At 42.1% G+C, this 27,251-nt stretch overlaps 1 protein-coding gene across 14 annotated transcripts in view; it reads left to right on the forward strand.

The window, feature by feature from the left end:
* The window catches only part of LMO7 (LIM domain 7), a 225,041-nt gene that overhangs the window by 151,209 nt on the left and 46,581 nt on the right, over positions 1–27,251 (forward strand). For 4 of the 14 annotated variants that reach the window (XM_047755673.1, XM_047755669.1, XM_047755670.1 and 1 more), the window contains exons 5-14: positions 3,436–3,466; positions 4,255–4,368; positions 9,467–9,665; positions 13,204–13,456; positions 13,860–14,108; positions 14,450–14,728; positions 15,018–15,221; positions 16,087–16,809; positions 17,800–17,829; positions 26,616–26,733. In XM_047755673.1, coding sequence (XP_047611629.1) covers positions 3,436–3,466; positions 4,255–4,368; positions 9,467–9,665; positions 13,204–13,456; positions 13,860–14,108; positions 14,450–14,728; positions 15,018–15,221; positions 16,087–16,809; positions 17,800–17,829; positions 26,616–26,733 — 2,200 coding nt within the window. The remainder of the gene's footprint in view (positions 1–3,435; positions 3,467–4,254; positions 4,369–9,466; positions 9,666–13,203; positions 13,457–13,859; positions 14,109–14,449; positions 14,729–15,017; positions 15,222–16,086; positions 16,810–17,799; positions 17,830–26,615; positions 26,734–27,251) is intronic. The other 10 variants (XM_047755675.1, XM_047755677.1, XM_047755683.1 and 7 more) reach the window with 4 other exon arrangements.

Genomic DNA, 27,251 nt, shown 5'->3' on the forward strand with positions numbered 1-27,251 from the left:
TGGCAGTAATCAAAGTCACAAAAATTCCTTTTGGATTATCAAGAGATAAATAATGAATGCATGCATTTGATGGTTATAAATACAAAAATAAAGTAGGGATGAGAGATGGGGATTTTGGGCAGGCTGGTTACAGTTTTAAGTACTGGGGTCCAGCATGATTTCAATAGGAAGGCTTTGTGGGTAGCTTGGTAAGTATGATGGGCCCTGCCCTCATCATAGCTTACAGTCTAGTGATAGCAGCTTCTTTTTCTTCTTCTTTTTAATGGCCACACCCATGCATATGGAAGTTCTCTGGGCCAGGGATTGAATCCGAGCTGCAGGTGCAACTTCTAATATCACTGCAGCAACACTGGATCCTTTAACCCACTGCACTGGGCTGGGGATCAAACCAGTGCCTCTGCAGCCACCTCAGCCACTGCACTCCTATTCTTAATCCACTGCACCACAGCGGGAACTCTGATAACTGCTTCTTGATGGGCACTCACCATGAGACTAAGGACTCGAGGTACCTGTGTACTTTTGTCATGATGTACCCATATAGGGGCCATTATTTCCAATTTCTTCAAAAGGAAATCAAACCTGAAGCTGAGAGTTAAGTAAATTGTTGAGATGAGCAGAGCTTGTGGGACCTACATCTGACCCAAAGACCATGCTGTTGAGCATGGAATTATATACCACGTCAGCTCTTGAAATTTTTGTTAGAAGGGAATTTGCCTATTTGTAGGTAGGACTGTCTCATTTTTGGCTCTGATAGGTTGGGCGGTATCATGGAGTCTGATATTCTGAGCTTTTGCTCCGCCCTCATGCTTGTCTTTGAAGGCCTTGGGGTTGTGCCCTGTGGCCACAGCAGGCAGAAACGTTGCCTGGCGACTGACTTCCATGCATCGGGCTGTGTTTGTTGTGTGTCAGGAGTTGGCCTCTTTTGACTCCGGCAAATCATTGACTACTTGAATTCCTGGCATTGCATTGCTGTGATAGAACAGCAATTTGGCTGGCCTGTGTATCCCTGGGTTCAAGAGCATGTTATAAAGGCTCACACTCAGAAGGGAATGTGAAATGAGGGAAAGGTTAGAGTGCCAAGGTCACCGCTTATTGCGAGTGTTTAATACAGAATAGTCCCTACCTCATTGCAATAAAAAGTAAATGAGTGTGTTGGACTAGAAACCTTTAGAGAAGGCCATGGAAAGGAGGTCAGGGGTTCAAGGGCACTCTGCCCTCAGTGCGCTTATGGGAAAAGTGGGATACTTTGCATTGCATGTTAATAGTGTGGTGATTTTCACTGAGCTTAGTATATCCTTTGCATTGAGTATTAATGGTTCGTTGTGTCTTGGTTAATATCTAGGTGTGTATATTGGTCATTAATATAAAAGGAGGCTATGTATTTTATAACTTTTTTTTTTTTTGTCTTTTTGCCATTTCCTGGGCTGCTCCCGCGGCATATGGAGATTCCCAGGCTAGGGGTCTAATCGGAGCCGTAGCCACCGGCCTACACCACAGCCACAGCAACGCAGGATCTGAGCCGCATCTGCAACCTACACCACAGCTCACGGCAACTCCAGATCCTTAACCCACTGAGCAAGGCCAGGGATCGAACCCAAAACCTCACGGTTCCTAGTCGGATTCGTTAACCACTGTGCCACAATGGGAACTCCTATAACTGTTATTTTTATCATCAGTTTCTAGTAATCCCCCTCCTTCTAGAATGTTGATTTTATTTTTTAACATGATGATTTTCTTTTCACTCAAGAAATAAGCTATGCTTTAAGTACTTGGGCTGAGAAATTTATTTACTTTTTCAAAGCATGTGTCTTTTTTATATGTGTGTGTTATAAGTGTATAATTCATAAACTTCAGAGATGGGACACACTTAGGTAGCCAGCTTCCAGATCAAAATATAAGAAATTTTCAGCACCTTAGATGCCCCTCACCTTTTTCTCATCATTTCCATCCTCCCCCCAAAGGGTGAATACTCTCCTGGTTCCTAACATCGTATCTTTGTTATCCCTGTTTTTGTACTTGACCTGAATTTATAATACAGCCTGTGCTCTATCAGGCTTCTTTTGCTTCCCATTGTTTGTGGGATTGAACATATAGTTGCAAGTTTTTTGTTCTCATTGCTGTGGAATATTTCTTGTGCAGATATTCCATAGTTTATCCATTCTGCTGTTAAAAGACCCAGGTGTATGTAGCTCCAGCTTATTGTGTTATGAATGGTGCCTCTGTAAAGATTCTCATATATGACTTTTGGTGAATGTCTGGAACCATTTCTCTTGGGTATGTATCTAAGAGTGGAATTACCAGGTCATAGAATATGCATATACATTCAGCTTGACTAGATGCCACCACATTTATTATAGTAATTGTACCAATTTACATTTCCACAGTAGTGGGAGAGCTTGTGGGTTTTATTTGTGTTAGGCTGTTTTGGGAGAAGGTGCATGTTGTTCTTTGATTCATTTCAATTCATGTGTGTTTTATGGGAATAAATGGTCATGGCTGTCTTCATGGATTCTTTGCAAACTAAGTCTCTCTATGCTCATTCTCTCCCCCTTTTGTCTCCCTATGTATGTATGTTACATGCGTGTGTTTATATGCCTTACACACGATGCATGCATATTTGTATATTTTCTTATAAATTTACTGCTCATGACTCTTAGTCTGGAAAGTGACCTTAGAGGTCCTTTAGCCCAGGCTCTTGCATCTCTAAATTAGCAGAGATCTTGCTTAAGTCTCTGATGGAAAGCACCAGACGTTTAGGGTGGCCCATCCCTTTGTTAATTAACTCATGCCTTCTCATCTTCAACCTTGTGATAATGTCTACCTCTAACTTTTCCCACAAATGTCGTGCCCTTTTACAGATGGGGGCATGGGGAGAAGACTCATGATTCTTGAGATAGAGTAAAATCTCTTAAGGCAGAGATTTATGGCTATTTTTTAAGCTGCACTTTCAACATCTACAGGATTTTGGTCTCTGGGGAACTTAAGTGAAGAACTCTTGTGCACAATGGAAAAGAAAACTCAGTGCAAAATTACTTTTCTCTCTTTAAGTTTTTCTTTTTTTTCCCTTTTCTGTTTCCTGATCTTTTTTTTCTGCCGTGAGCATGCATTGCTATTTCCCCCCTTTTGATTGAGTCTAAACATTGTTTAACATGAAAATAAAAAGTGCAAAGAACATTTTGAAAATCAATCTGTAATTAAAAAATAATGAAAGACAGACGGTCTTGCTTTTTATAGAAAACTGACCATTATATTTCATGAACTCAATGAATATGGAGAAGTCTTTATAATGGATAATGTGCCATCTAAGGTTTCTGAACTTCCAGGTGGTATTAATATTCATAGAACTTTAGAGTAAAAATGAGTTTTTTCTCATTAATAATTAACAATTTAAAGTTCATAATAATGCTTAATAGATATTTTCTTTTTTCTTTACAGGCAAGAAGAGACTGATAGGAGAGCGAAAAATGTAAGATATTTAACGGCTCACTGTAAATGGCTTTTTACTTACATTTTCTGTAATAAGGTAGTGGGAACTAACTATCTGATAAATTCTCTGTCCTTTTTCTAATGGAGTTTTTGCCAGAAACAAACTCTAAGTATGTTTAAGTATGGTTGAAACATATATCCTCTGACCTATAAGAAAGGTAGGTTAAATCTAGGGGGTGGGTCTTTATATGTTAGTAATGTGGTGAAGGCAAATGAACATGGCATAGGATTTTTAGGAGAGTTAGTCAGAAACCACCAAATCAGACATTAAGGAAAAACACTAAATGTTTAAGAACTCTGGCTAATTGCCCAATATAGACTTACATCTGTAATATTCTGTGTATTAGAAGAGTTTCTAAACGTGATGGTTTTATTAAAAAACATAGAGCTCAGTATCTTTATTAAGGAAGATGAGAATAATTGATTTTTAAGTGTACAGTCTGTAGGTTTGTTGTCAACACATTGCTTTAAACGTTTGTTACATTTTCCTCTGGTCAATTTTTTCCTTCTTCGTGGGTACTGGTATAGTAGAGGGGACAAATACCTGTTGGGAGTCTCGGCTTTTGGTCTGAGAATGTGCTCAGAGATAGAAATCTAAGAAGAATAACATTTTTAATGACCCTTCTTCTTCACACAACTTAAAGGGAAATCTACTTTTCAACCATAGATAGATATCCTATCCTTGATCTAGAGTGCTCACTTGCATTTGAGCTTGCCATTAGTTAATAAATAGACTGATCTTGCTTCATGGAATTTTTTTTTTTTAAGGTTTTGATAACTTTGTACTGGCTGGGAAGAAAAGCACAAAGTAACCCCTACTATAATGGTCCCCATCTTAATTTGAAAGCCTTTGAGAATCTTTTAGGACAAGCTCTGACTAAGGTAAGGAAACTCTTCATCTGCACGAGATGGCCCCTCTACTAATATTTCTTAGCTTCCCCTCTCCTCTTCCCTGTTCTTCTCTCCTTCCCCCGTGTTCTCTGCTTTCTTCTCTCTATACCAAATATCATGGCTCTAATTGTGAAGAACAGAGATGATTGTTGACTCGTTTGCTGGCTTTGTAAGCCACCACCAAGGAATGAGGGACTCTAATTCTGAGCAGTTGCCAGGATATGAGATAGAGGTATAGGTGTTTATGTCTTAATTTTAGGTAACAACAAAATACTCATTTATTTTCTTTCTCAGGCACTTTATATGATTTGTTTCTGGAGTCATTATGAACTCAACCTGTAGCAGAGAGCTGCTTCAGGGCTATTAAAATGTTTGGAAGTTATTCCATTTTTCTCTTTCTTTCTTTCTTTCTTTTTTTTTTTTGACACACTTGGTTTCTTTTTTTTTTAATTTTTTTTTTGTCTTTTTTTGCTATTTCTTTGGGCCGCTCCCATGGCATATGGAGGTTCCCAGGCTAGGGGTCCAATCGGAGCTGTAGCCACCGGCCTACGCCAGAGCCACAGCAACACGGGATCCGAGCCGCGTCTGCAACCTATACCACAGCTCACGGCAACGCCGGATCGTTAACCCACTGAGCAAGGGCAAGGACCGAACCCGCAACCTCATGGTTCCTACTCGGATTCGTTAACCACTGTGCCACGACGGGAACTCCCCTTCCTTCCTTCCTTCCTTCCTTCCTTTCCTTCCTTCCTTCCTTCCTTCCTTTCTTCCTTCCTTCCTTCCTTCCTTCCTTCCTTCCTTCCTTCTTTCCTTTCTTCCTTCCTTCCTTCCCTCCCTCCCTCCCTCCTTCCTTCCTTCCTTCCTTCTTTCCTTCCTTCCTTTCTCTTTTTAGGGCTGCAGGTACGGCATATGGAAGTTATTAGGCTGGTGGTCAAATTGGAGCCATAGCTGCTAGCCCACACCACACACAGCCACAGTGGCACCAGATCCAAGCCACATCTGTGACCTACACCACTGCTCATGGCAACATCAGATCCTTAACCCACTGAGCAAGGCCAGGGATCGAACCGGCATCTTCATGGATACCAATCAGGTTCGTTACCACTGGGCCACAACGGGAACTCCACTTCATTTCTTTGTCTTAATGTTTTGTTGTGGGTCGTTACATCTAATGCTCGTACTCCAATATCCTCACAATTCTACTGCACTATTTCTGTTTCCTAAAGAGTAGTAACTGCTGTTATATGGAACATGATAAGATTTTTAAGTTAGAATCCTTTGTGTTACCCACATTTCTAATCCTTCATATCTTGGAATCAGTGTTGAAACTTTTGAGTGCTTAAAGGCTGATGAGAGCTAAGAGCCAGGGCTGACCATAGTTGGCCAAATCTTCATTCATAAATTTCACATGGGAAAATTCACTTCTCCATGGGGGTATTTATGCAGGGGAATTTGTGATGCTCAGAAGAAAATATATCATCAAGATAATATATCACCATCTCATTAATAGTAGTTGCTTTAGAGGTTTTTATGATGATTAAATGCTACTGTACCAATCAGGCATTCAGCATTTGTCTTTGCACATTGTAAAAAGATGTGATAAATGTTAGTTATTATGATTGGAAGATAGAACTTTTAGGCCAGGATGAAAATGATCACTTTGTCTTATAACTACCCTACTTTTTAAATAGTTTTGCCTGAGCCCAGCCACATAACATGTAGAGAGATGGGATTACAGAGTCTAGAAGGTTATTTTTGAATACCCTTCTAAATTTTTATTTTTGAATTGTCTTCACAATAGTGTCGTAGTCAGATTCCTTAAAACAGTTAATAGTTGAGATAATATCATGCACACGCGTTGTATTAGGTGTTGAGAAAACATTCACTCAAGGCAAAGGACCCATTCTTCTAGAACAATTGTCTGATGGAGATAGATGAACAGGTAGGTCAGTGCAGAGGGCGAGGATGAAAGTGGTGGAGCCTTGAGCAGGTGCAGAGCCTTGCCTTATAGTTATTTCAGCTAAGAAAACATCCAGTTAAAAATAACATGGGACTTTGGCTCCTTCATTGGTGTTCTCTGTACAGCCTCTCGTTCTTTTTATGGCAGTCTGACTCAGGTCGAAGAATTCTAGTAGAGTGTCTCTGATGGGAATGCTTTATTGAAAGCTCTTTCCCGTCACCAGCGTGAAAACCAGAGTAGGCTGAAAAGAATTTCTGACAGGTAAAATGATAGCAGTGGTCCCATTCCATTATTATGGAGTGTGGAGGGCCATAAGAGGTGTGTGAATGTCTGTTTTATATCTGTTCTGTTAAGATAAAAATCATTGTGCTCATTGAAATTTTCTCCCATAACTGGATAATGCTTAATGGCCAATCCAAAATAGGAATTTAAGAAATACTTGCTGTTACGCCATTGAACCTGAGTCATCCTGTAAGTCGTAGGTGATTTCATGACAGATAACTTGGCGGAGTGAAGTCCGTGGTGAGGGGAGCGGGGAGGAACCAGACAACAGGGCCAAGCTCAGTGTCTTTTATAACTGGTGACACATCATCATTAACTTTCACATTTATGAGGTCAGACCTCATCTCCTGTGAGTTGAACTTTAAGGCTTCAACAAATATGTCTAGAGACCTGATCAAGCTCAAGATTTACTTAGTATTTTTTTAAAAATATTTATTTATTTATTTATTTTTGCTTTTTAGAGCCACACCTGTGGCATGTGAAAGTTCCCAGGCTAGGGGTCAAATCAGAGCTACAGCTGCTGGCCTACACCACAGCCACAGCAACGCGGGATCTGAGCCTTGTCTTCGACCTACACCATAGCTCACGGCAACGCCAGATCCCCTACCCATTGAGTGAAGCCGAGGGTTGAACCCGCAACCTCATGGTTCCTAGTCGAATTTGTTTCCACTGCACCATGACAGGAACTCCTACTTAGAATTTTAAATCTTTATATTTTTTGAGGAATATTTTGGCAGTACCAGCACTAGGTCCCACTTTTCCATCTGCAAGTGCAAGGTAGACACTTGCATGTTCATGACAGGATGTCAACTCTAATTCTGGAGTGCATGTTACCTCTAAAATAGATGAAATTTCAGATAAATCTACTAGACCTTATTGGCACTTAAATATTTGTTGAACAGGGAGTTCCCATTGTGACACAGCAGATGTGAATCTGACTAGTGTCCATGAGGTTGTGGGTTCGATCCCTGGCTTCATTCAGTGAGTTGGAGATCTGGCGTTGCCGTGAGCTGTGGTGTAGGCTGAAGACGAGACTCAGATCCCGTGTTGCTGTGGCTGTGGTGTAGGCTGGCAGCTGTAGCTCCGATTGGACCCCTAGCCTGGGAACTTCCGCATGCTGTGGGTGCAGCTCTAAAAAGCAAAAAAAAAAAAAAAAAAAGGGAGAAAAATACTTGTCAAAAGTATGCCTGAGAAGCTGCAAATTATTCATTGTAAATGTTCTTCCTTCAGCTTTTTCCTATGTTGATAATTAAAAGTTGAAAGAATAGTACAATGAATACCCAGCTGTATTCCATTGAATTTAATTATTAAACCTGTCCCATATTGGCTTTATTTATGTGTCCCTCCATCTATGATTTTGCATAATCATTTCAAGGTAAATTGTAGCTAATCCACCCCTAAATACTCAGCATACCTTTTTTAACAGTACGAATATTCCTCCATGTAGCTATAAAGTCTACGAAAGACAATTCATGATGGTTCCCCATTATCTAATATCCACTCCATATTCAAAACTTCCCAATTGTCTTCCAACTTTCACAGCTTTTTATCAGAATAATGGTTTAATGGAGGTTCACATGTTACATTTGGTTGTTAAAGAAAACTAGGGGTTCCTACCTCTGTATTAATATCATCACCTGAAAGTAACATTTCTGATTTTTACTCTAGATACAAAATTACCATCATCATATTACAAAAATTGTAAAATTAGAGCTGTTCGTTGATTACCATGTATTAGGATTATGCTAAAGGCTTTATAAATTTTACTTTATAAATTTTACTTAAGTGCTTATTTATTTATTTTTCATTAAAAATTTTTATTGAAGTATAGTTGATTTACAATGTTGTGTTAATTTCTGCTGTAGACCAAAGTGTTTCAGTTATACATGTGCATGTATCCGTTCTTCTTCAGATTGCTCTTCTGCATGGCTTACTGTAGACTGTTAAGCAGCATTTTCTGCTGTGTATCAGGTCCCCGTGGACCATCCGTTCCATATGCAATCGTGTGCATATGCCATTCCCAAATGAAATGCTGATTTTAAAAAGTCCAGTTGTTTTTTTGCTTTTGATTTTCCTAGAGGTGTGTTAGGTAAAAATACTTTAGTAAGTTTTCTATCATTTACAAATTTACGGTTAATAGCATTTCCTATATTTCTATATAACTCTTAGATGAACCAAACAAATATTTTATTTAGACCCAGAGAAAATGTTTTATATATCAACAAACAAGTCTGCTTTCCTTGGTCCAGATCTAGGTTTCACAATCAGTGAAAATAAATTAATTTGTGAAGTTATACCTGTTATCCTTGCCCCTCTCTGTTTTAAAACTTTTTTTGGTGGGGGGTTAAAGAACTTTGTTACAGCTTTTTTGTTTGTGTAATAGCAATGACCCCCCCCCAATATTTCTTGAGGGTAGTCTGAATATAATATTATTATCTCCTTTTGGATATCAGAATTAAGGTTGGCTTTTCTCTTTGACTCCTTGCATGTTTATTGCCCGAAAACTGTAAATAGTAATTGCATTTAGCATTGAAATGTTATTCTAATTATCAGCTTTTCTTTTATTAAAATGTTCCCCCTTATCATTAAATAGACTATATTACTTTATCACATCATATTGAACACCTCCACATTGTCACATAAGTGCCAAGTAGTGGCTGTGGGAAAAGCATTTATGGATTTGTGTTCTGATTTTGATAAGACTTTTTTCTGATGTTTAACAGGGAAATCCCATTACCTCACCTGTCAAATGTAGTACAACTTGAGCAGTGCAAACCAACAAGCAGTAACTGATTACATTTTTGGAAGTTTATGTTAACTTACTATGCTTCAAAATTTTTTCTTTAGGCACTTGAAGAGTCTAGCTGCCTGAAAAGGAGTGGCAGGGACAGTGGTTACAGCGATATCTGGTGTGCTGAGCGAGGAGAATTTCCTGCTCCTCCAGGCAACTATAATAGAGAAGATTCATTCGAAAGCTTGGACTCTTTGGGGTCCAGGTCATTCACAAGCTGCTCCTCTGATATCACATTGAGGGGGGCACGTGAAGGTGAGTTGCATTTTGGATTGTCAGTTTATTTTTATTTCTTTGCACATTGAGAGAAAATTAAGAATGCGAGGGAGAGGAGTTCCCATCATGGCGCAGCGGAAATGAATCCAACTAGGAACCATGAGGTTGTAGGTTTGATCCCTGGCCTTGCTCAGTGGGTTAAGGATCCGGTGTTGCCTTTGAGCTGCGGTGTAGGTCAAAGACACGGCTTGGACCTGGCGTTGCTGTGGCTGGGGCGTAGGCTGGCAGCTGTAGCTCTGATTAGATTGCTAGCCTGGGAACCTCCGTATGCCTCCGGGTCAGCCCTAAAATCCAAAAAAAAAAAAAGTGAGGGAGTAGAAAAATAGGATGAAAACTCTTGAGGCAAAAATTTCATCAAGAGGTAGATTTTCATAGATACTGGAATATAATCGGGAATGTCTTTTCTTTCTTCCTTTGCTCCTTTCCTCCCTCCCTCCCCCTTCCCCCTTCCTACCTCCCACCCTCTTTCCCTCCCTCTCCCTCTGTCTCTCTGTCTCTCTTTCTCTCTTGTTTCTTCCCCTCTATATTGCCACTAGAGGGGTGATTGTTTCATTTTTTTAATCTTCAGTTTTCAGGGAAGTCTGGGGAGGAGACAGTTAAGTATAACCTGTGTTTTGTTTGTCTTTTTGTTTTTTCTTTTTAGGGCTGCACCCGTGGCACACGGAAGTTCCCAGGCTATGGATTGAATCAGACTTGCAGCTGCAGGCCTATACCACAGCCACAGCAATGCCAGATCCAAGCCACATCTGCAACCTATGCCACATCTTGTGGCAATGCCGGATCCTTAACCCACTGAGCGAGGCCAGGGATCAGACTCGAAACCTCATGGTTCCTAGTCAGGTTCCTAATCCACTGGCCACAATGGGAACTCCAACTATGACCTGTTTCATCAGTGATAATCTATCCTAATTCTTTTCTTTCCAGATTCAGGTTTAATAATCTCTGTCTCTGAGGCCTAATAACTGATATATCTAAACATAAGAAAGTAAATAAGATTTGATAAAAGTCTGTTTTAGTTCCTAAGTTTCTTTCTTCCCTTCTTTTTCTTTTCTGCCAAAGATAGAACACTTCTAAGAAAAAAACAGGAAAATTATTTTTATAATTATCTCTACGCAAGAGAAGAAATGATTGATATCTGTCATGATAGAATATCATGCTAAACTTTGATTAAGTAATAACATGAGCATTGTGATAGAAAGCATCTTTGCTTCTCTCAGGGTTCAAGTAAACCCAAGACAAGTGTGAAAGAAACATGATAATGAAAGTCATTCTGTTATGAAAAGGAACTTAAAATCTCAATATTGTGGTCAAATCCGTTATTTAACTGGAAGTCTTTTTTCCCATGACTATTGGGTGGTGTCAGCAATTTCTCACTGTCTATTTCTCATAATTCAAATTTGACTAGATTGAAACCACAAGTGAAGTGTCATGAACTTATTTCTGTGCTAACACCTTCCACGAAAAAGTTGTGAGTTTGTGCTGTAGTGTTAGAGATTTTACTTTTTTGTTTCTTTTGATTGTTTTTTCATTTTAAATGTTTTTCCTAATTTTTTTGTTATAAAAAATTTCAAACATCAGCAAGGTTGGAAGAATTTTAGGTGAAACCCATGTACCTGCCACCTAGTTCTAGCATTATATTTTATTATCGCTTGCTTTATCACATACCCTATGTATTAATTACCCATCTTATTTTTTGAGGCATTCAGAGTATATTACACTTGTCCGAAATGCTTTGGCATGCAATCATTAGCCAAGATTCAACCTTTATTTGCTGTTTTTTTTTTTTTGTCTTTTTGTCTTTTTGTCTTTTTTGTTGCTGTTGTTGTTGCTCTTTCTTGGGCTGCTCCCACGGCATATGGAGGTTCCCAGGCTAGGGGTTGAATTGGAGCTGTAGCCACCGGCCTACGCCAGAGCCACTATTTGCTGTTTTTTAATGTAAATTTACATGAAAGCAAGGAAATTGTAATTCAAAAGTAAAATTAATCAACAAATTATTACAACAAAACCCCAAATTCTTTTACCTTTTCTTCGAGTAGTAGAGGCATTTAAACATCTAAAAGTGAATGACTGGATTCCTGTTACGGCGCAGTGGAAATGAACCTGACTAGGAACCATGAGGTTGCGGGTTTGATCCCTGGCCTCACTCAGTGGGTTAAGAATCCTGCATTTCTGTGGCTGTGGTGTAGGCCAGCAGCTATAACTCCAATTAGACCCCTAGCCTGGGAACCTCTGTATGCTGTGGGTGCAGCCCTAAAAAGCAAAAAAAAAAAAAATGTGAATGATTAGCCTTGGAACTTCCATATGCTGCAGACACCCTTTAAAAAAAAAAAAAAAAGAATATCTGTGATACTGTACTAGATGCCAACATTTTTCTTTAATTAACCTAAAGAAATTCCAAAGTAGGATGATCTTCACATGTACAAAATTTTAGCAAGAATCGTTGACATTTCTCTCTTACTTCCAAAAAATGTACTTAAGAGGCAGTAAAACCGAAGCACCAGATTATTGACTCTTAATCCTCCCACTCATAGATGCTTATATGTCCTCCCTTTTTGCCATGACTCTCCTTTCCCTGTTCAGGTGTCAAGGTCTCCTAGCCGTGCTTTCCACTACCTCCTGTAGGCTACTCAGTGTTATTCACTAGATTCTTGCCAGGCTGCAGCAGCAGCAGGAAGGGGACCAGACTGCCTTTGACTCAGGTTAGCCCTGCAGGTGTTCTGCTGAGAGCGCACCGCTCGCAGGTACTCAGGTACTGTGCACAGGCAGCCTCTGAGGGCTCTGGTGGCAAGCACGCTGCATTTGCAAACTTTCTTCCCAAATACAAGGTGGGGGTGGTGAGGGCAGAAAAGGGAGACGACTTGGCTTGTGTCTGTAGTAATGTTTTGTGCCCTTATTTCTTCCCCTGTCTTCAAAAGAACAGACTGACTTATGCCCCCTCCGCCCCTCTTTTTTTTTTTTAAGTTTTGAGAACAGATTAGGGTTTGTAACTCTCTGACCTTGAGGATCACTCAGATGTCTTTGTGAGCTTGTGCTTTTTGCCTCTCCTTCTTTCTTTCCATATCTCTCGCCTCAGAAATTTTAGATGACTTGCATGTTTTTATGTGCAACGACCGAGTTTTCCTCAGATTACTTCAATCGCACTGTAGGCATTTTTGCTTCGACTGCTGGATTTCATTCATTTGTCTTCTCTCAACACATTTTGTGAAAGATCGTGAGGGCCAAGAAGATGGGGAAGAAAAGGGGTTCAGCCATACCCTGGACGTTTTCTGCTGAGAAGGTGCACCAGTGAAAGAATGTACTGCCTGAGCCTCCCATAGGCAAAGCCAGTTCCTCCTAATGGATCTTATCACAACTTCATGACAAATTTCTAAAAATATTCCCCGCAGTTTGCAGTCGAGCACTGGGTTTCCAAGGGAAAAACAAAGCAGGCATGCTGTGTGGGTTTCAGTTAGACGAGTGATCGGGAGAGTAAAGCAAATTCTTGTGCCTCTTTTTTTTTTTTTTAATTTTTATATAGGTTGTGAAAGTGACACAGATTCTGAATTTACATTCAAGATGCAGGATCATAATAGAGATGATATGTCCTACCGAAGGATTTCGGCTATTGAACCAAAGTCTGCGTTACCCTTCAATCGCTTTTTACCCAACAAGAGTAGGCAGCCATCCTATGTACCGGCACCCTTGAGGAAGAAAAAGCTGGACAAAAATGAAGATAACAGAAGAAGCTGGGCAAGCCCGGTCTACACGGAAGCAGATGGAACATTTCCAAGGTACTGGGATGTGAGCTGATGATTGAGATTTAAATTCAGTATGCTTTGCGGGTTTACTGGGAGAGTTAAATATGGGAAAAGGAATGGTTCTTCAAATGTATTTTGTAGATAACAGAAAACTTCGTTACTGAAAGAGTTCTTTGTCTTACCTGTGCTTTCGGTATTCCGTATCTCGACGAGATTTCTGCCATTTTAGAATGTCACCGTATGATTTGCCGGTTCTTTTTTTAGACACATGCTTTTTAGCTCACTGGTTGTCTTTCAGCTTCTGGGATGACTTACATTGTTTGTTGTGAGCTCTGCTGTGTTGCTTTCTTCCCATTTTCTCCCTCCTTCCCCCCCCCCACCCCGGGTTGATTGAGCTCAGTGGATGCAAAAAGAATTCCTTCCTTTCCCATCAAAGCAGCAGAGCAGAGTGTGATTTTTCGAATCCAGCATCCTATCAGAAGGAGGTGTACAGTTCTGGAAGTGGATCGGACTCGGAGGAGGACCGGAGGTTGCCTGATGTGGTTTTGGACGACTTAGCCAACCGTAGATTCCACAAGAAAAAGAGGCTCGAGGGTGTCATCTCGCAAACCACCTCTCCTAAGTCTGGTTCATGTTTTTTTTCTCCCACTGACCCATTAGCCGCTGGGCTGTACAAACTGACGAGGTCAGAAAAGCTCCTCCTGGATCGGAATGTCTGCTGTGCCGTTGATGTTTAACACATAAAGTAACAGCCCCAGATGGTTTTCCATGTGTGTGTCTCTCTCTTTAACACATTTTGTAGTTGTCTGTGGCCCTTCTGTATCAAGCTCTTCTCTAATTAAAATGAGATGATGTCTTAATGCCCTAACTTTGTCGTAGGACCCGGAATGATGAGAATGATGAGAATGGGGACTAATTGGCTGCGTTCACAGGGGTGTAAACTTTGTGAGACAGAAAGCATGCCTCTTGTGTTCTGTGTCACAAATTGCTCACGCCGTATCTTAACCGGTTGGATGTTTTGCACAGTAACGAGAGGAGAACTTGGGGCACCAATGTGGAGCATTGGCCAAGAGCACAAGAAACCTCAGACTCCTCTTGTTACTTGGAAGAGGAAGAAGAAAAGACAAGCATACCCAACACGGTAAAGGATGATCTTTACGTGCGAAAGCTAAGCCCAATCATGCCAAGCCCAGGGAATGCTTTTGATCAGTTTCTTCCCAAATGCTGGATCCCAGGAGATGTGAACTGGAAACGAATAAAAAGGGAAACTTACAAACCGTGGTATAAAGAATTTCAGGGATTCAGGTTTGTCTTCGTGCATGCTTCTTTTATTCCAGTGTCCATTCAGTGCCCTGGCTGGGTGCACTCTCTTTGTGCTCTTTATGAGAGAGGCTCATTTCCCTCAAACATCTATAGAACCGGTAACTGAAAAAAAAAAAAAAAAAAAAAAAAAGGCTGTTGAAATGTAAGCTTTAGGATCTGGATCTTTAAACAGCCTCTTCTCCACAGAGCCACAGCTTGACATTATTTTTAGTGACATTGTTCTCCAATTCTTTGTCTTCTTTCTCTTTCCTTTCTCTGCGTCACTCCACAGTAGAAGGGATTCAGACTCTGACGATGAGGATTCAGGCTTTGACAGAAGCTCTGCCCTTTTTAGTAAAAGACAAAAAGCAGATCATAGGCTAGACAGCAGCCGCCAAAGGCATTCACTCTTGCTGGAACTGGCTACCAAGTGGGCCAGAAACTCCCAGGACACCCATGCAGCCAGGAGAACCAGTGGTGCTTCGGATGAGCCCAGGTGGACCTGTCTGCATGAGCCCGCCTGCTTGGAGTCTGGCCTGTGGCACCTGTGCCCACTTCTGCTGCGACATTAACCTCCTACCATGATGCGCTGAATCATGAACCCTTATTCTACTTAACGTTTAGTTTTAAGAGCATAACGTGTAACATCATGCTTTCTGTGTAAGCACATGAGCTTGGAGATCCATATGATGAAGTACGCTTTAGCACAGCCATGTTCAAGAGAGTGCATAGTTCCATGTGGCACAGTCAGTTCTCTTGGAAAACCATTTTGCAAAGGCTTTTTAGAAAGTTGAGACTAATTCTACTGCTGTGCTATGTGTGGAGTTAGGGGGAAAGGAACTAACTTACAGACAGACTCTGGGACAGGCAGGCCTGGTGGGAAGAAGCAAAGAGACGATCAGAGGTTTTTAGAAAGCGTTGGAGCATTTTATTTAATGTCTGCTGACTACATGTGCCTATTACATAGAGGGCTTAGTATTCGCTCTTGCAACTTGCCACGATCATTGCTGCTTCTCCAGGAGGGGAGTTAGGTCCCTGGGGCCAATGGAATGGGGAAGGGGTGAAAGGGAACTCTCTGTGTGTCAGAGAGGTCTCCTCGCTTCCCTTTCCAGCCCCATCACTTAGCCTCCAGGGTGCCACCTGGCCTGAGCAGTACCCTCTGCTCTTATTTCTTTAAATGGTACCCAGGGAAGTCAGGGGTGATGGCATTAAGTGCTAGTCTTTCTTCCCAGCAAGAGTTCCTCCCTTGGCCCCCTAAGAGAATTCACCCACAGTGACCGGCCAGTTAGTCTGCTACCTAACTACCCTTTCTCCCCAAACTTAACAAGACTCTCCCTTCCTTTTTCTTTTCTATGCTTCAGTCAGTTCTTATTACTTCAGGCCCTCCAGACGTATTCTGATGACATCCTGTCCTCTGAAACCAGTATCAAAATTGATCCCACTGCCGGCCCCAGGCTCATAACACGCAGAAAGAAGCTCTCTTCCGCACCAGGGTATAGACCAGAGGACCTTGAGACGGCAGCCCTGGATCCTGACTTAGAGAACGATGACTTCTTTGTCAGAAAGACGGGGGCCTTCCATGCCAACCCTGGGGTCCTCCGGGCTTTCGAGGACCTGAGAAGGCTTGCCGGGCATGAGGATCCCGTGGAGCGCGACATCATTCTGCAGTGTCGGGAAGGCGAACTTGTCCTTCCAGACCTAGAAAAAGATGACATGATCATTCGCCGCATTCCGGCACAGAAGAAAGAGGTGCCTCTCTCGGGAGCCCCAGACAGATACCAGCCAGTCCCTTTCCCAGAACCCTGGACGCTGCCTCCGGAAATTCAAGCAAAATTTCTGTGTGTTCTTGAAAGGACGTGCCCACCCAAAGAACAAAGCAGTAGCTGTAGAGTGCTCGTTCCTTCAAACCGGCAGAAGAAAGACGACATGCTGGCTCGTAAGATCCAGTCTTGGCAGCTGGGGACCCCCGTGCTGCCTCCCCCCAGCTTCACCCCCGGTCCCTGCAGTGAGGCAGACTTACAGAAGTGGGAGGCCATCCGCGAGGCCAGCAGGCTTAGGCACAAGAAGCGGCTGATGGTCGAGAGGTCAGAGTGTGTTTCTGCAAGGATTGTGCTTTGTCCTGGATGGTCTTGTGTGACTTTGTAGGTGTGAGAGCGTTGGCCGTCCAGCTCTGCATGTCGTGAGCCGTTTTGAAGCAGCCTGTAAAAACATTTATTTTGCTTTGAGAACCCTTTCGTCATTGTGTGGAAAAAGTGCAATTCCATATTTGCGCGTGTCTAAGTCACCTTTCCGAGAGCTGCTTAAGAAGGTGTTTGCCCAAACTCTCTGCCTTTGTCCTTAAGCAAGACTATGATGACCATTCTGCTGTATGAAGTTTCTTGAAAAGGGTTTCCAATTCTGTTTGCAGACTTTTAGTCTCACGTCCAGGCATTTCTAAAACAGTCCGGTTGTACTTTGGTTTTCTGTGTTTCTCATAGTTCGCAGTCTATGATTTTTGTGTAAAAATTTCCCTTAAAATATGGCATTGCAAGATTCACTTAACTTGATTTTGATTTTTGCTTTTGACCCAGGTTTCTTAGACTATTGATGTGTGGCTGTTTAAATTTATGGTTTAAATTTCAGCGCAAACCTTATTAAAATGCATGAATGTCATTTGCTGTCTGCTACCCTTTACATGTATGTATTTCATCTTGACAGCGAATCTGCATTTATGTGTTATGCAGCTTGCCGTTTTGATGAATGTTCAGTTTGTTGAACTTTGGGATGGACAAATAAGAGGTTAAATAAAATTAGTAGATCTAAATCTAACTTATTAGTTCCTGGCAACGGGAAACTTAAAAAAAAAACAACAAAACGGTTTTGTTGGTTCAAGGGAAATCAGGAAATCCTTTATCTTAATCTGAATTCCTTGAGATATGAGAGCAATGAAAATATGAGACATGATCAAGAATGTGACCGAAGAATCAACCTTTTGAGATTTGTCCATCTCTAATGAGACACTTAATGATGCTGAATATTTAGAAATTAACACAACTAGAAAGAATGACTTAATTTTTGGTTTTCTGATTTCTTAGACTCTTTCAAAAGATTTATGGTGAGAACGGGTAAGTTTTGTGGTTCACAGTTAAAAAAAATCTGCATATTGTTTGTCCTTTGTGCAATATGTCACTGCACTTCTGTCTTGGCATGTCACTAAATGGGGGGTGCTCTGTGCTGTGCATGAGACTTTAAAAATGGGAAATTTTTCTTAATTTGCAACCTAATGGTCATATTTCTGTTTGAGTGCTCAGTGCATGAAGTACTATATGATAGCAATAGTTCATTTCATTAGAAGTTGAAAATTCAGGTCTTTTTTTTTTTTTTTAAGTTGATTAAAAGCAACAGAATCACTTGCCTGAGATTAGGTATATTTATTTTGGCATCTGATTGCTACATAGACCAAACCTCTCGTTTCTAGATGTTGAAGCCCAAACAACTATGTTTGAGAAGATCTGTGTTTTAGAAGAGTATTAACACTGCATAACTGCAATGCATGCAGTTGGCATTACCTGCAAACTCTTGGCTCAAGGGGAGCTTTGGTAAATGGCGTTAATTGTCACTTAGGATTTGGAAACATTTTTAAGACTCATGATTAGGGTTCAGATTTATAACATGGCTATGTTATAAAGTCAAATCAGACTTCCAAAAAAATGAAAATATTGATAGTTTGTAAGAGTCCTTCAGGAACTATATTTATGACTAATTCCCAGTTTTTATCTACAGTTGCTCCTCTGTATCCCAGAATACAGATCTAGGAACCAATCCCCCTTGGATAGGGAGGGGTGACTGTACTGTTGTTTAACTCTAGTTACCTGGTAGACCTAAAATATTATAAAAATAACTTGCTGGAAATATTTTCCATTTCTTAGAATAATAGTTCAGATAAACGCATCTTTAATTTTAGTACACACTGTGTACGCTCATTCATTCTTAGCGCAAAATAATCAGATGGCTATATCTCAATATTTATATCAAACTTTCTGTCACTTTGTCAATCTAACTGCTAATATTTTTTTATCACGAAGAAAATTTAAGTATGTCAAATATTTCAATCTGCCTAAGCTTAGTAGCTAAGCATCTTCCCCCTACGGGCATTTAGTTCATCTCTAAGGTTCTCTAATTTGATAGCTTTGGATCCTGGTGGTAGTGGGGAGATCTTGGAAGTTGCTAAAACTATTTGTTCGAGCAATATAGCCATTCTAGATGTCAAAGATGTCACTGAGCAACAGGCAACTAATTGCAAATATTTCTCAGCCCCTGATTCTAAAAATCAGGCGCCTCACATACTTTCCTTGTGCCTTGCAAAGGCGCGTTATCTCCTGTGCAGTTCCTTATGTGGGCTTAAAGTGTTTCCATCAGGGAGAGTGAACCAGGCAATTTTTAGCATGACGCTGAAGCATCTGCTAATCTCAGTTCATCATGGGAAAGCGGTTTGAACTTGATGAAAAATCTTTGCAGCTTCACACATTTTGAATAATAACTGTCAGAGGAACTTTCATTGGGAAATAAGGTTTCCTAATGTAAGCAGGTTGTTTTTCTTAAGGGGGGTACAGATGCTGCTGAGTACAGGTACTTGACGGAGAGGTAAGCCTGTACAGCTGTTTCAGTGACTGGACATGTTCCCCCGTAGGGACGTGTTGTATGACTGGCTTAAGAAAAGAAGAGAGAAACCCAGATGCCAAAGCTTGGCGAGCTAAGGATTTTTCTGGGCTAGAGCCAGCAGCAGCAAATGGCTTTTGTAGACTGTTTCAAGATTGCTGCTTGCCCAGTACCCTCTTTGTCTTAAAGGCTGTTCCCTATGCAGTTCACTGCCAAGGTAACCCAAATAAAGCGAGGGTGTCTGTAAATTGAGACTGTAATGCATGACTGGTCAAATAATGAAAAGCAGTACAGATGTGTCTTCAGGAAACTCAAGTGTGTTTTAGGCCACTTACAATCAAAATCTATTATTTGAGATTAAAAAAAATATTCTGTCAGTTACCAACATTTTTCTGAGATTGATCTGCAATGAAAACAAAAAATAAATTTAAGTTGGATTGAGTAGAGACTTTTAGTCTAGAACTTGTTTCATGTTTATAAACATGTTTTAAAATGATTATAAACATGAAGTGAGTGATATTTCTGGCTGATTTTTTTCTGGACACCATGTATATTGTCAAACTGGGAATGCTTACCTGGAAAAATGACTGTTGCTTAACATCTTGTGGCCGAAAAATAGCCATCTATAACGTGAATGCTTTCTTTTTGGTAAGAACCACATGTGCATTACCTTTGGCAGCCTTAGATTGTTAATTTCTGGCTTGCTTTTTATTTGGCATTTAACACGTGTCTCTTTATTTTTCGTAAGATGCTTTGTATGTGGCAGTCATTTTCTCACGTGTGCTTTTGTGTTGCATGGATTGTCGTAACGGTTCCATGACATTTGAAAATTTGGTTATGATGCCTCTTGGCAGAAGCTGTTAGTGACAGAAATTTGTAATGGTATGTAGCTCTGATTTTGTAATATCATTAAGCCATGAGTCTACTGCCAGTATCAACAGGAAATGAACATTATTAAAGACGAAGTTGTAATCAAAGACAATGGAGACACGTATATTTCACTTGTGAGTTTGGCCCCCTCCCCCAAATTCTGTAGAACTATTAGGACGTCTAAGGCAACAAAAGAGAAGGAAAAGCAAAGTTGATCTGAGTTGCTTTTTGAGGAATGTTGTCCCCAGGGGACAGTCAGCAGTGTCTATAGGCCTTTTTGATTGTCACCCTGGGTGGGTTGAGGGGGACGTAGCTACTGCTATTTAGTGATTTCATAGCCAGAGACTGCTAAATGTCCTATAATATGCAAGACTTCCCCCTACAAAAAATACTTTTCTGGCCCCAAAATGACCCTTATTCAGGCTGTAAACCTATAAAGGAAAATTCTCTGGTGTTGTCTTACCATTATAATTTATAGTAATCCTAAAGCCTCTTACCTAGGCTTTCGTGTTGATTATTCCTCAGAGAATTTCTACAACGCCTAACTGTGAAATATAGGTTGAGGTGCATAAGTAGATACATTCATATCCTCCCTCGAAAGTTGGGGACCCCAAACTTAGTATCAGGGAATTTCTATTTGCCATATAAGGTTATCAGTCATTTTGTATTTAGGACATTTTGCTACCTGTTGGCCCTAACTTAGATATTCCCCTATAAATTTCCTCAGATGAGTTCTAAAGAAATATTCATCATAATACTAGCTCTAGCCCTGTGGGAAAAGAGAATAAGATATTTATTGGTTTTGTTTTATAATCCATTCCTTTTTTCTAAACTCCCTCTTCTTTCTCTCTTCACCCTAAATACTATTTTAAAAAAAATTCTAGTCAACTGAAAATGCAACACGATAGACCTGTATCTTTTGGAAAACATCCAAATGCAGTTCTAACTTGGAGCCTTTCCAACTAAGGAAACACAAAGGTAGTGAGTAAATGAATTGTAAGAGAATTGTGATTTGCCAGTAGTTCATTCTACAAAACATACCAGCACCAAGTAATGCTTGATGGCTTTCCCAAGCAGTCTTCCTGGGGTATCTTTGCTGTGTATCTCAGTTCAGTGAGGTAGACAGGTAGGTGTTATGTGCATTTTAGAGACGTGGAAAAAGAGAAAGAGATGCTGCAGCTTTCCCCAGGACCTACAGTCTCTGAGTTGGTAGGACCAGACTAGGGCATTTTCCTGCAAGGAGATAATCCATGCAGACAGCTTGGCAGTGTTGTTGACGCACAGTAAGCCCTCAGAAGTTTTACATTATGCTGTTAACTATGATAAGGAAGGAAAGAATTCTTCATGATCTGGCTGAGAGACTCCCACACTCAGAAATTTCTGCATTTTGTCTCTGTGGCCTGGGGTGACTTCTCTGATTTCAAACTGCTTTGGGAGTTCATTGGCAGGAGATCCCACACGATCCTATTTGCCTTCATAAGGATATTTGGCACCTGGCACCCGATGGTTACTGAAATGCTGTCAACATAACCTGACCCACTTCTTCTTTTTTTTTTTTTTTTTTTGTCTTTTTGCCTTTACGTGAGCCACTCCCGCGGCATATGGAGGTTCCCAGGCCAGGGGTCTAATCGGAGCTGTAGCTGCCAGCCTACGCCAGAGCCACAGCAACTCGGGATCTGAGCCGCGTCTGTAATCTACACCACAGCTCACGGCAATGCCGGATCGTTAACCCACTGAGCAAGGGCAGGGACCGAACCCGCAACCTCATGGTTCCTAGTCGGATTCGTTAACCACTGCGCCACGACGGGAACTCCTTTTTTTTTTTTTTTTTTTTTTTGATCTGACCCACTTCTAACAGCCCCTTCCCTTGCTTAGCAGACAAGGAACTGGGGCCGAGAACAGCGAAGTGATGTTCAGTGGGGGTGAAGGTTGGTGCCGCTGCCAGGTCCCACCTCCTGTCTCATGCTGGTGCCTGGCTGAGCCTCTGTGGAATGTGCCAGGCGTTCTGGATGTAACTATAGAGCCCAGGGAGCACAAGGGGCTCATGTTCCTACCTCACGCAGGGACTTGACTACTCTGGCCAGTGTTTGGCTTGTGTCATTCCTTTTGGGGGACATCCTGTGTGTCAGGCTCTGTGCTGTGGGTCCCTGGAGGGTGATGCAGCAGAGGCCTGTGATGACCATGTTTTTCTCAAAAGATGTTTCATTGTGCAAGAGGGTGAAGGCTAAACAGTTCGGGCTAGTTGAGACTGTCCAGCCTTCTCCTGACCACAAGATTATTTAAAATACTTACATTTCCGGTTTTGGGGTTTTTTTTTTGTGTGTGTCTTTTTTCTTTGCCATTTCATGGGCTGCTTCCGGGGCATATGGAGGTTCCCAGGCTAGGGGTTGAATCAGAGCTGTAGCCACCGGCCTACACCCGAGCCACAGCAACTCAGAATCCGAGCCGCGTCTGCAACCTACACCAGAGCTCACGGCAACTCCGGATCCTCAACCCACTAGGCAAGGTCAGGGATCGAACCCGCAACCTCATGGTTCCTAGTCAGATTCATTAACCACTGAGCCATGACGGGAACTCCAACATTTCCAGTTTTGTCCTGGAATGTATATAACCTCATGTGTTGGGCATCCCAAGTCCCCTCATACTTTGGTCCTGAAAAAAAATGTTCTTTTTAGTGAGTCTGTTATTGTATTAGTTCCTATAGCCTTATTCTTTGCAGTTATGTCTTCAGTGAATTTATATTCCTAAGTCAATTTTTTATGTAGTCAGACCTAGTTAAGCATCTATGCCATTGACAGCTCAATATATAATTTCATATATATACTCATATGTGTAATTCCTTATTTATTTTTTTTTGTCTTTTCTAGGGCCACACCCACAGCCTATGGAGGTTCCCAGGCTAGGGGTCTAATCGGAGCTGTTGCTGCCAGCCTACACCACAGCCACAGCAATGAAGAATCTGAGCCACATCTTCGACCTAAACCACAGGTCACAGCAACGCCGGATCCTTAACCCACTGAGCGAGGCCAGGGATTGAACCCACAACCTCATGGTTCCTAGTCGGATTCGTTAACCACTGAGCTACGACGGGAACGCCTAATATTTTTTTAGTAAAACTGATAAAGCTGTCTCTCTAAAACTTTGGGGAGAAGCCACAATTTCTTACAAAATTTGAGCCATTTCATGGCTAGTTGATTTTGCATGAGTAAATATGATAAAAATATATCTCATTCTGAGAGTTCCTTCACAAACCAGTGAATTAAGGATCCTGCGTTGCAACTGCTGTGGCTCTGGTTACAGCTGTGGCTCAGGTTTGATCCCTGGCCCAGGAACTTGCACATGCTGCAGTGTGCAGCTGAGCACACACATACACACACACACAACACACCTCATTCTTACCACAGATTTAAGTGAGTGTGTCCTGCTTGCCTTGTGCTGTGTTAATGTGTTTTCCTCTCTGAGGGAGGGAAGCTGAACATGTACATGTTACATACAACCTAACGCTGAGTGTTATAACTACGCGAAAGGTAATAGCTAAAGTGTCACTTTTTGCAGGAAGACTTTATCAAAGCAAGAGGATATTATTTAGATCATTAGGACATTTACGAGCACCTGCCAGGGACTGGGCACTCTTTTAGACACAAGTGAGGTAGCAGCAAAGGAATCAGATGGAATTCCTGCTTTATAATCTCCCAGGGCAAGGCAGGTGATGTGTAAATAAACATACACTTCAGATGGTGACAAATGACTTGGAGCAAAAGAGGGGACGATGTGAGTTGGGGGAGAAGGTCGTTAGCTCTTCTTGTAGGGCGGTCAGGGAGGGAAACCCCGAGGTAACATTTAAGCAGCTGATGGGAGGTGAGAGAGAAGTCCTCTGGGTATCTGGGTGATGAGCACTCCAGGCAGATTGCAGAGCAGGGAGAGAAGCAAGAGGCTGGGCCTGAGCAGGGAAAGCAGGTGACTGGAACAGAGTGTGTGAAGGGGAGCTCGGTGGAGGACAAGTGCGGAGGTGAGCAAGGTGCCAGGTAATATGGCACCTTGTAGGTCTTGGAAGAACCCGCTTTTTTTTTTTTTTGTCTTTTTTACCATTTCTTGGGCTACTCCTGCAGCATATGGAGGCTCCCAGGCTAGGGGTTGAATCAGAGCTGTAGCCACCGGCCTAGGTCAGAGCCACAGCATCGCGGGATCCGAGCCGTGTCTGCAGCCTACACCACGGCTCACGGCGATGCGGGATCCTTAACCCATTGAGTGAGGCCAGGGATCGAACCCGCAACTTCATGGTTCCTAGTCGGATTCGTTACCCACTGAGCCATGACGGGAACTCTGGAAGAACCTGCTTTTAACTCAGGTGAGATGGGAAGAAACTGGTGGGTGCTGAGTGGAGGCAGCCCTCGACCTGAGTGCTGTTTCGGAAAGATCCTTCTGGCTGCTGTGCTGAGAACACATTGTTGGGCAGGAAGAGGTGGAAGCCAGGGGACTGATGATTGTCATAATCCAGGCAGGAGGTAGGAGAGGATGGCTTGGATCCAGGTAGAAGTGGTGAGAAGTGGTTGCCACCTGGATGTCTTTAGCAGGTAGAGGAAGAGGATTTCCTGATGGGATCGGTTATGATGTATGAGAGCATGAGGACTCTGGGATGACTCTAAGATTTGGGGCCCATAATTTGGGAGGATAGAGTTGACTTTCACTGGGATGAGGAGGATGGGAGATGAGCAGGTTGTGGGGGTGAACGATCGTGTTTTTGGTCTGACAAGTTCAGTGTGACTTGCCCATTAGACTTCCATGGAGAACCTTCTGGGGTCTAGTGGGGTCCCTGAGGAATGAGTGGCATTTAAAGAGGCATATATTCTGGTGGAGGGCTTTTAAGTTGGAGGGAAGAGTTCAGGAAAGACTTTCGCTGGATCTAGAGGCTGGGTGATAATTTAAGAAGCTTTTTAAAAAGCCTGCGTGAGGGTTGACTGAGCCCTGATCTAGGGTGTTGGCAACAGAAATGGAAAGAAAAAGACACTGAATAAGAGGCCTTGGTAACAAATTGAACATAGGGAGAAGGGACAGACAGAGGTGAAAAATGGTTCTTTGGTTTCAAAAGTGGATGATGGGAGGGCAGGTCCCGTCATTCACGAGAGAAAAAGCGGGTTTGGAGACCAAATTGAGTTTGGCTACATCAACTCACTCAATTAGCCAGTTGCCATTTACAGAATCCTTGCTGGATATGATTTCCATTGATCCTTTTACAACGGAGGTGCCTAGGGGCTTCTCTGTGCAGAGATGTTTATTTAACAAGCACATAGAATTGAGTCAGACTGGTCTTAGGCTGTGGATTTGGGTGTCATTTGCATAAAGACTGTAATTGAATTCCTGAGCTAGCCAAGGGCAAGTATGTTATTAAAAAATGTGGTTTTGGCAAAATCTTGGGGAAGGCAAAATTTAGGGGCCCAGGAAGGAGATGTGGAGTTACTGAAATAACTAAAGGGGGCCTCAGTTACCATGCGATAAAAGCAGAAGTGCATCCCTAAAAGCAGAAGTTGGGAGGAAAGAGCGTTTTGGACACCCCGCATTCGAAAGCTCCACGTCTCTTCTCGCACCCCTGCCTGCGCCTCAGTATTCAGATGTGACTCCTCGCTTTCCAGGAGGCTTCCCTCAGTCTCCTCTTCGCCGGTGTAGCTCACCTCGCCCTTGTATGTGCGTGTTGACTGCATGCACGCCTCCTGTCCAGCACCCTACTCTGCTCAAACTGCTCTAGCTGGAGCTCTTTGAGACCTAACCAGGACATCGTCATGGCAGGGGGCACATATGGATGAAAGCTGCCTTAATAAGAGAGGACTGGGATAGAGGTTATATTATAACTATTAGAAACTGCCTGTGGTCCTCTGAAGCCAAGCCCTGTGTCGAGGTCCGGCAGATCTTACAGAATCCTTGAGAAGCAGCCGCACTTTTATTCAAGGTATTGAACTTGAGGAGAAAATATCAGGTGATCATTAAATTATTTAATAAGTGCTCAGAAAAGGCGGCCAAACCTTAAAAGATTACCTCTGGGGGAGACAGAAAAACAAAGACAGGCGTTTCTAGGGACTCAAGTTATCTTTTCATGCGTTTCACTCTAAATATGAGCACTGGATTATTTTTTCAGACTTGTTCAGGGTTCATGTAGCCATTCTGTGAAAGAATTCACGCCCGTCTTGCGTGCTAGGCTCTTGTTTCCACATGTTGGAAAAACCCCATTTATCTCGGGAGTGCTCTTTTTCTGTGACGTGTATCACGAAAGCATTGAGGTCGTACCGCAGCAATTTAGATGGAATTTCCAAATATAAGCCCAACCTTCCAGTTTTAACCTTAAATCTGGTCACATGAACCTTGGTTACCATGGGTATTTTTGTCGCAGGAGCAAGTCCCTGAGCGATGTCAGCGCCGAGGATGTTCAGAACTTGCGTCACCTGCGTTATGAGGAGATGCAGAAAATCAAGTCACAGTTAAAAGAACAAGATCAGAAATGGCAGGATGTGAGTATTCTCTGTACTGGGAGATGGGGAGGCAGGGAGGATGTATTTGTGTGACTCTTCCTTACCTCTCTCTCTCTCTCTTTTTTTTTTGTCTTTTTTTTAGGGCCACACCTACAGCCTATGGAGGTTCCCAGCCGAGGGGTCAAATCGAAGCTAAAGCTGCTGGCCCACACCACAGCCACAGCAACGCAGGATCCGAGCTATGTCTGCGGCTACACAACAGCTCATGGCAACGCCCGATCCTTAACCCACTGAGCAAGGCCAGGGATCGAACCCGTATCCTCATGGATACTAATTGGGACCATTAACCACTGAGCCGCAACAGGAACTCCTCTTCCTTACCTCTCTTAAAAGAAGGTCGGTATACTCCAGGGATGATTTTCCTTGCTATTCCAGATTTCAGGTCTGTAGAAAATGGGATCACCTTCCTTTGCAAAAGATTTGCAAACCTTTTTGGTCTATTACTGTTGCATATCTTCAAGGCCAACGTGAAAAACAGAGGATGTTTTCTTTTCTCA

The sequence above is a fragment of the Phacochoerus africanus genome, chromosome 13, assembly GCF_016906955.1.
Source record: "Phacochoerus africanus isolate WHEZ1 chromosome 13, ROS_Pafr_v1, whole genome shotgun sequence".
Lineage (NCBI taxonomy): Eukaryota > Metazoa > Chordata > Mammalia > Artiodactyla > Suidae > Phacochoerus > Phacochoerus africanus.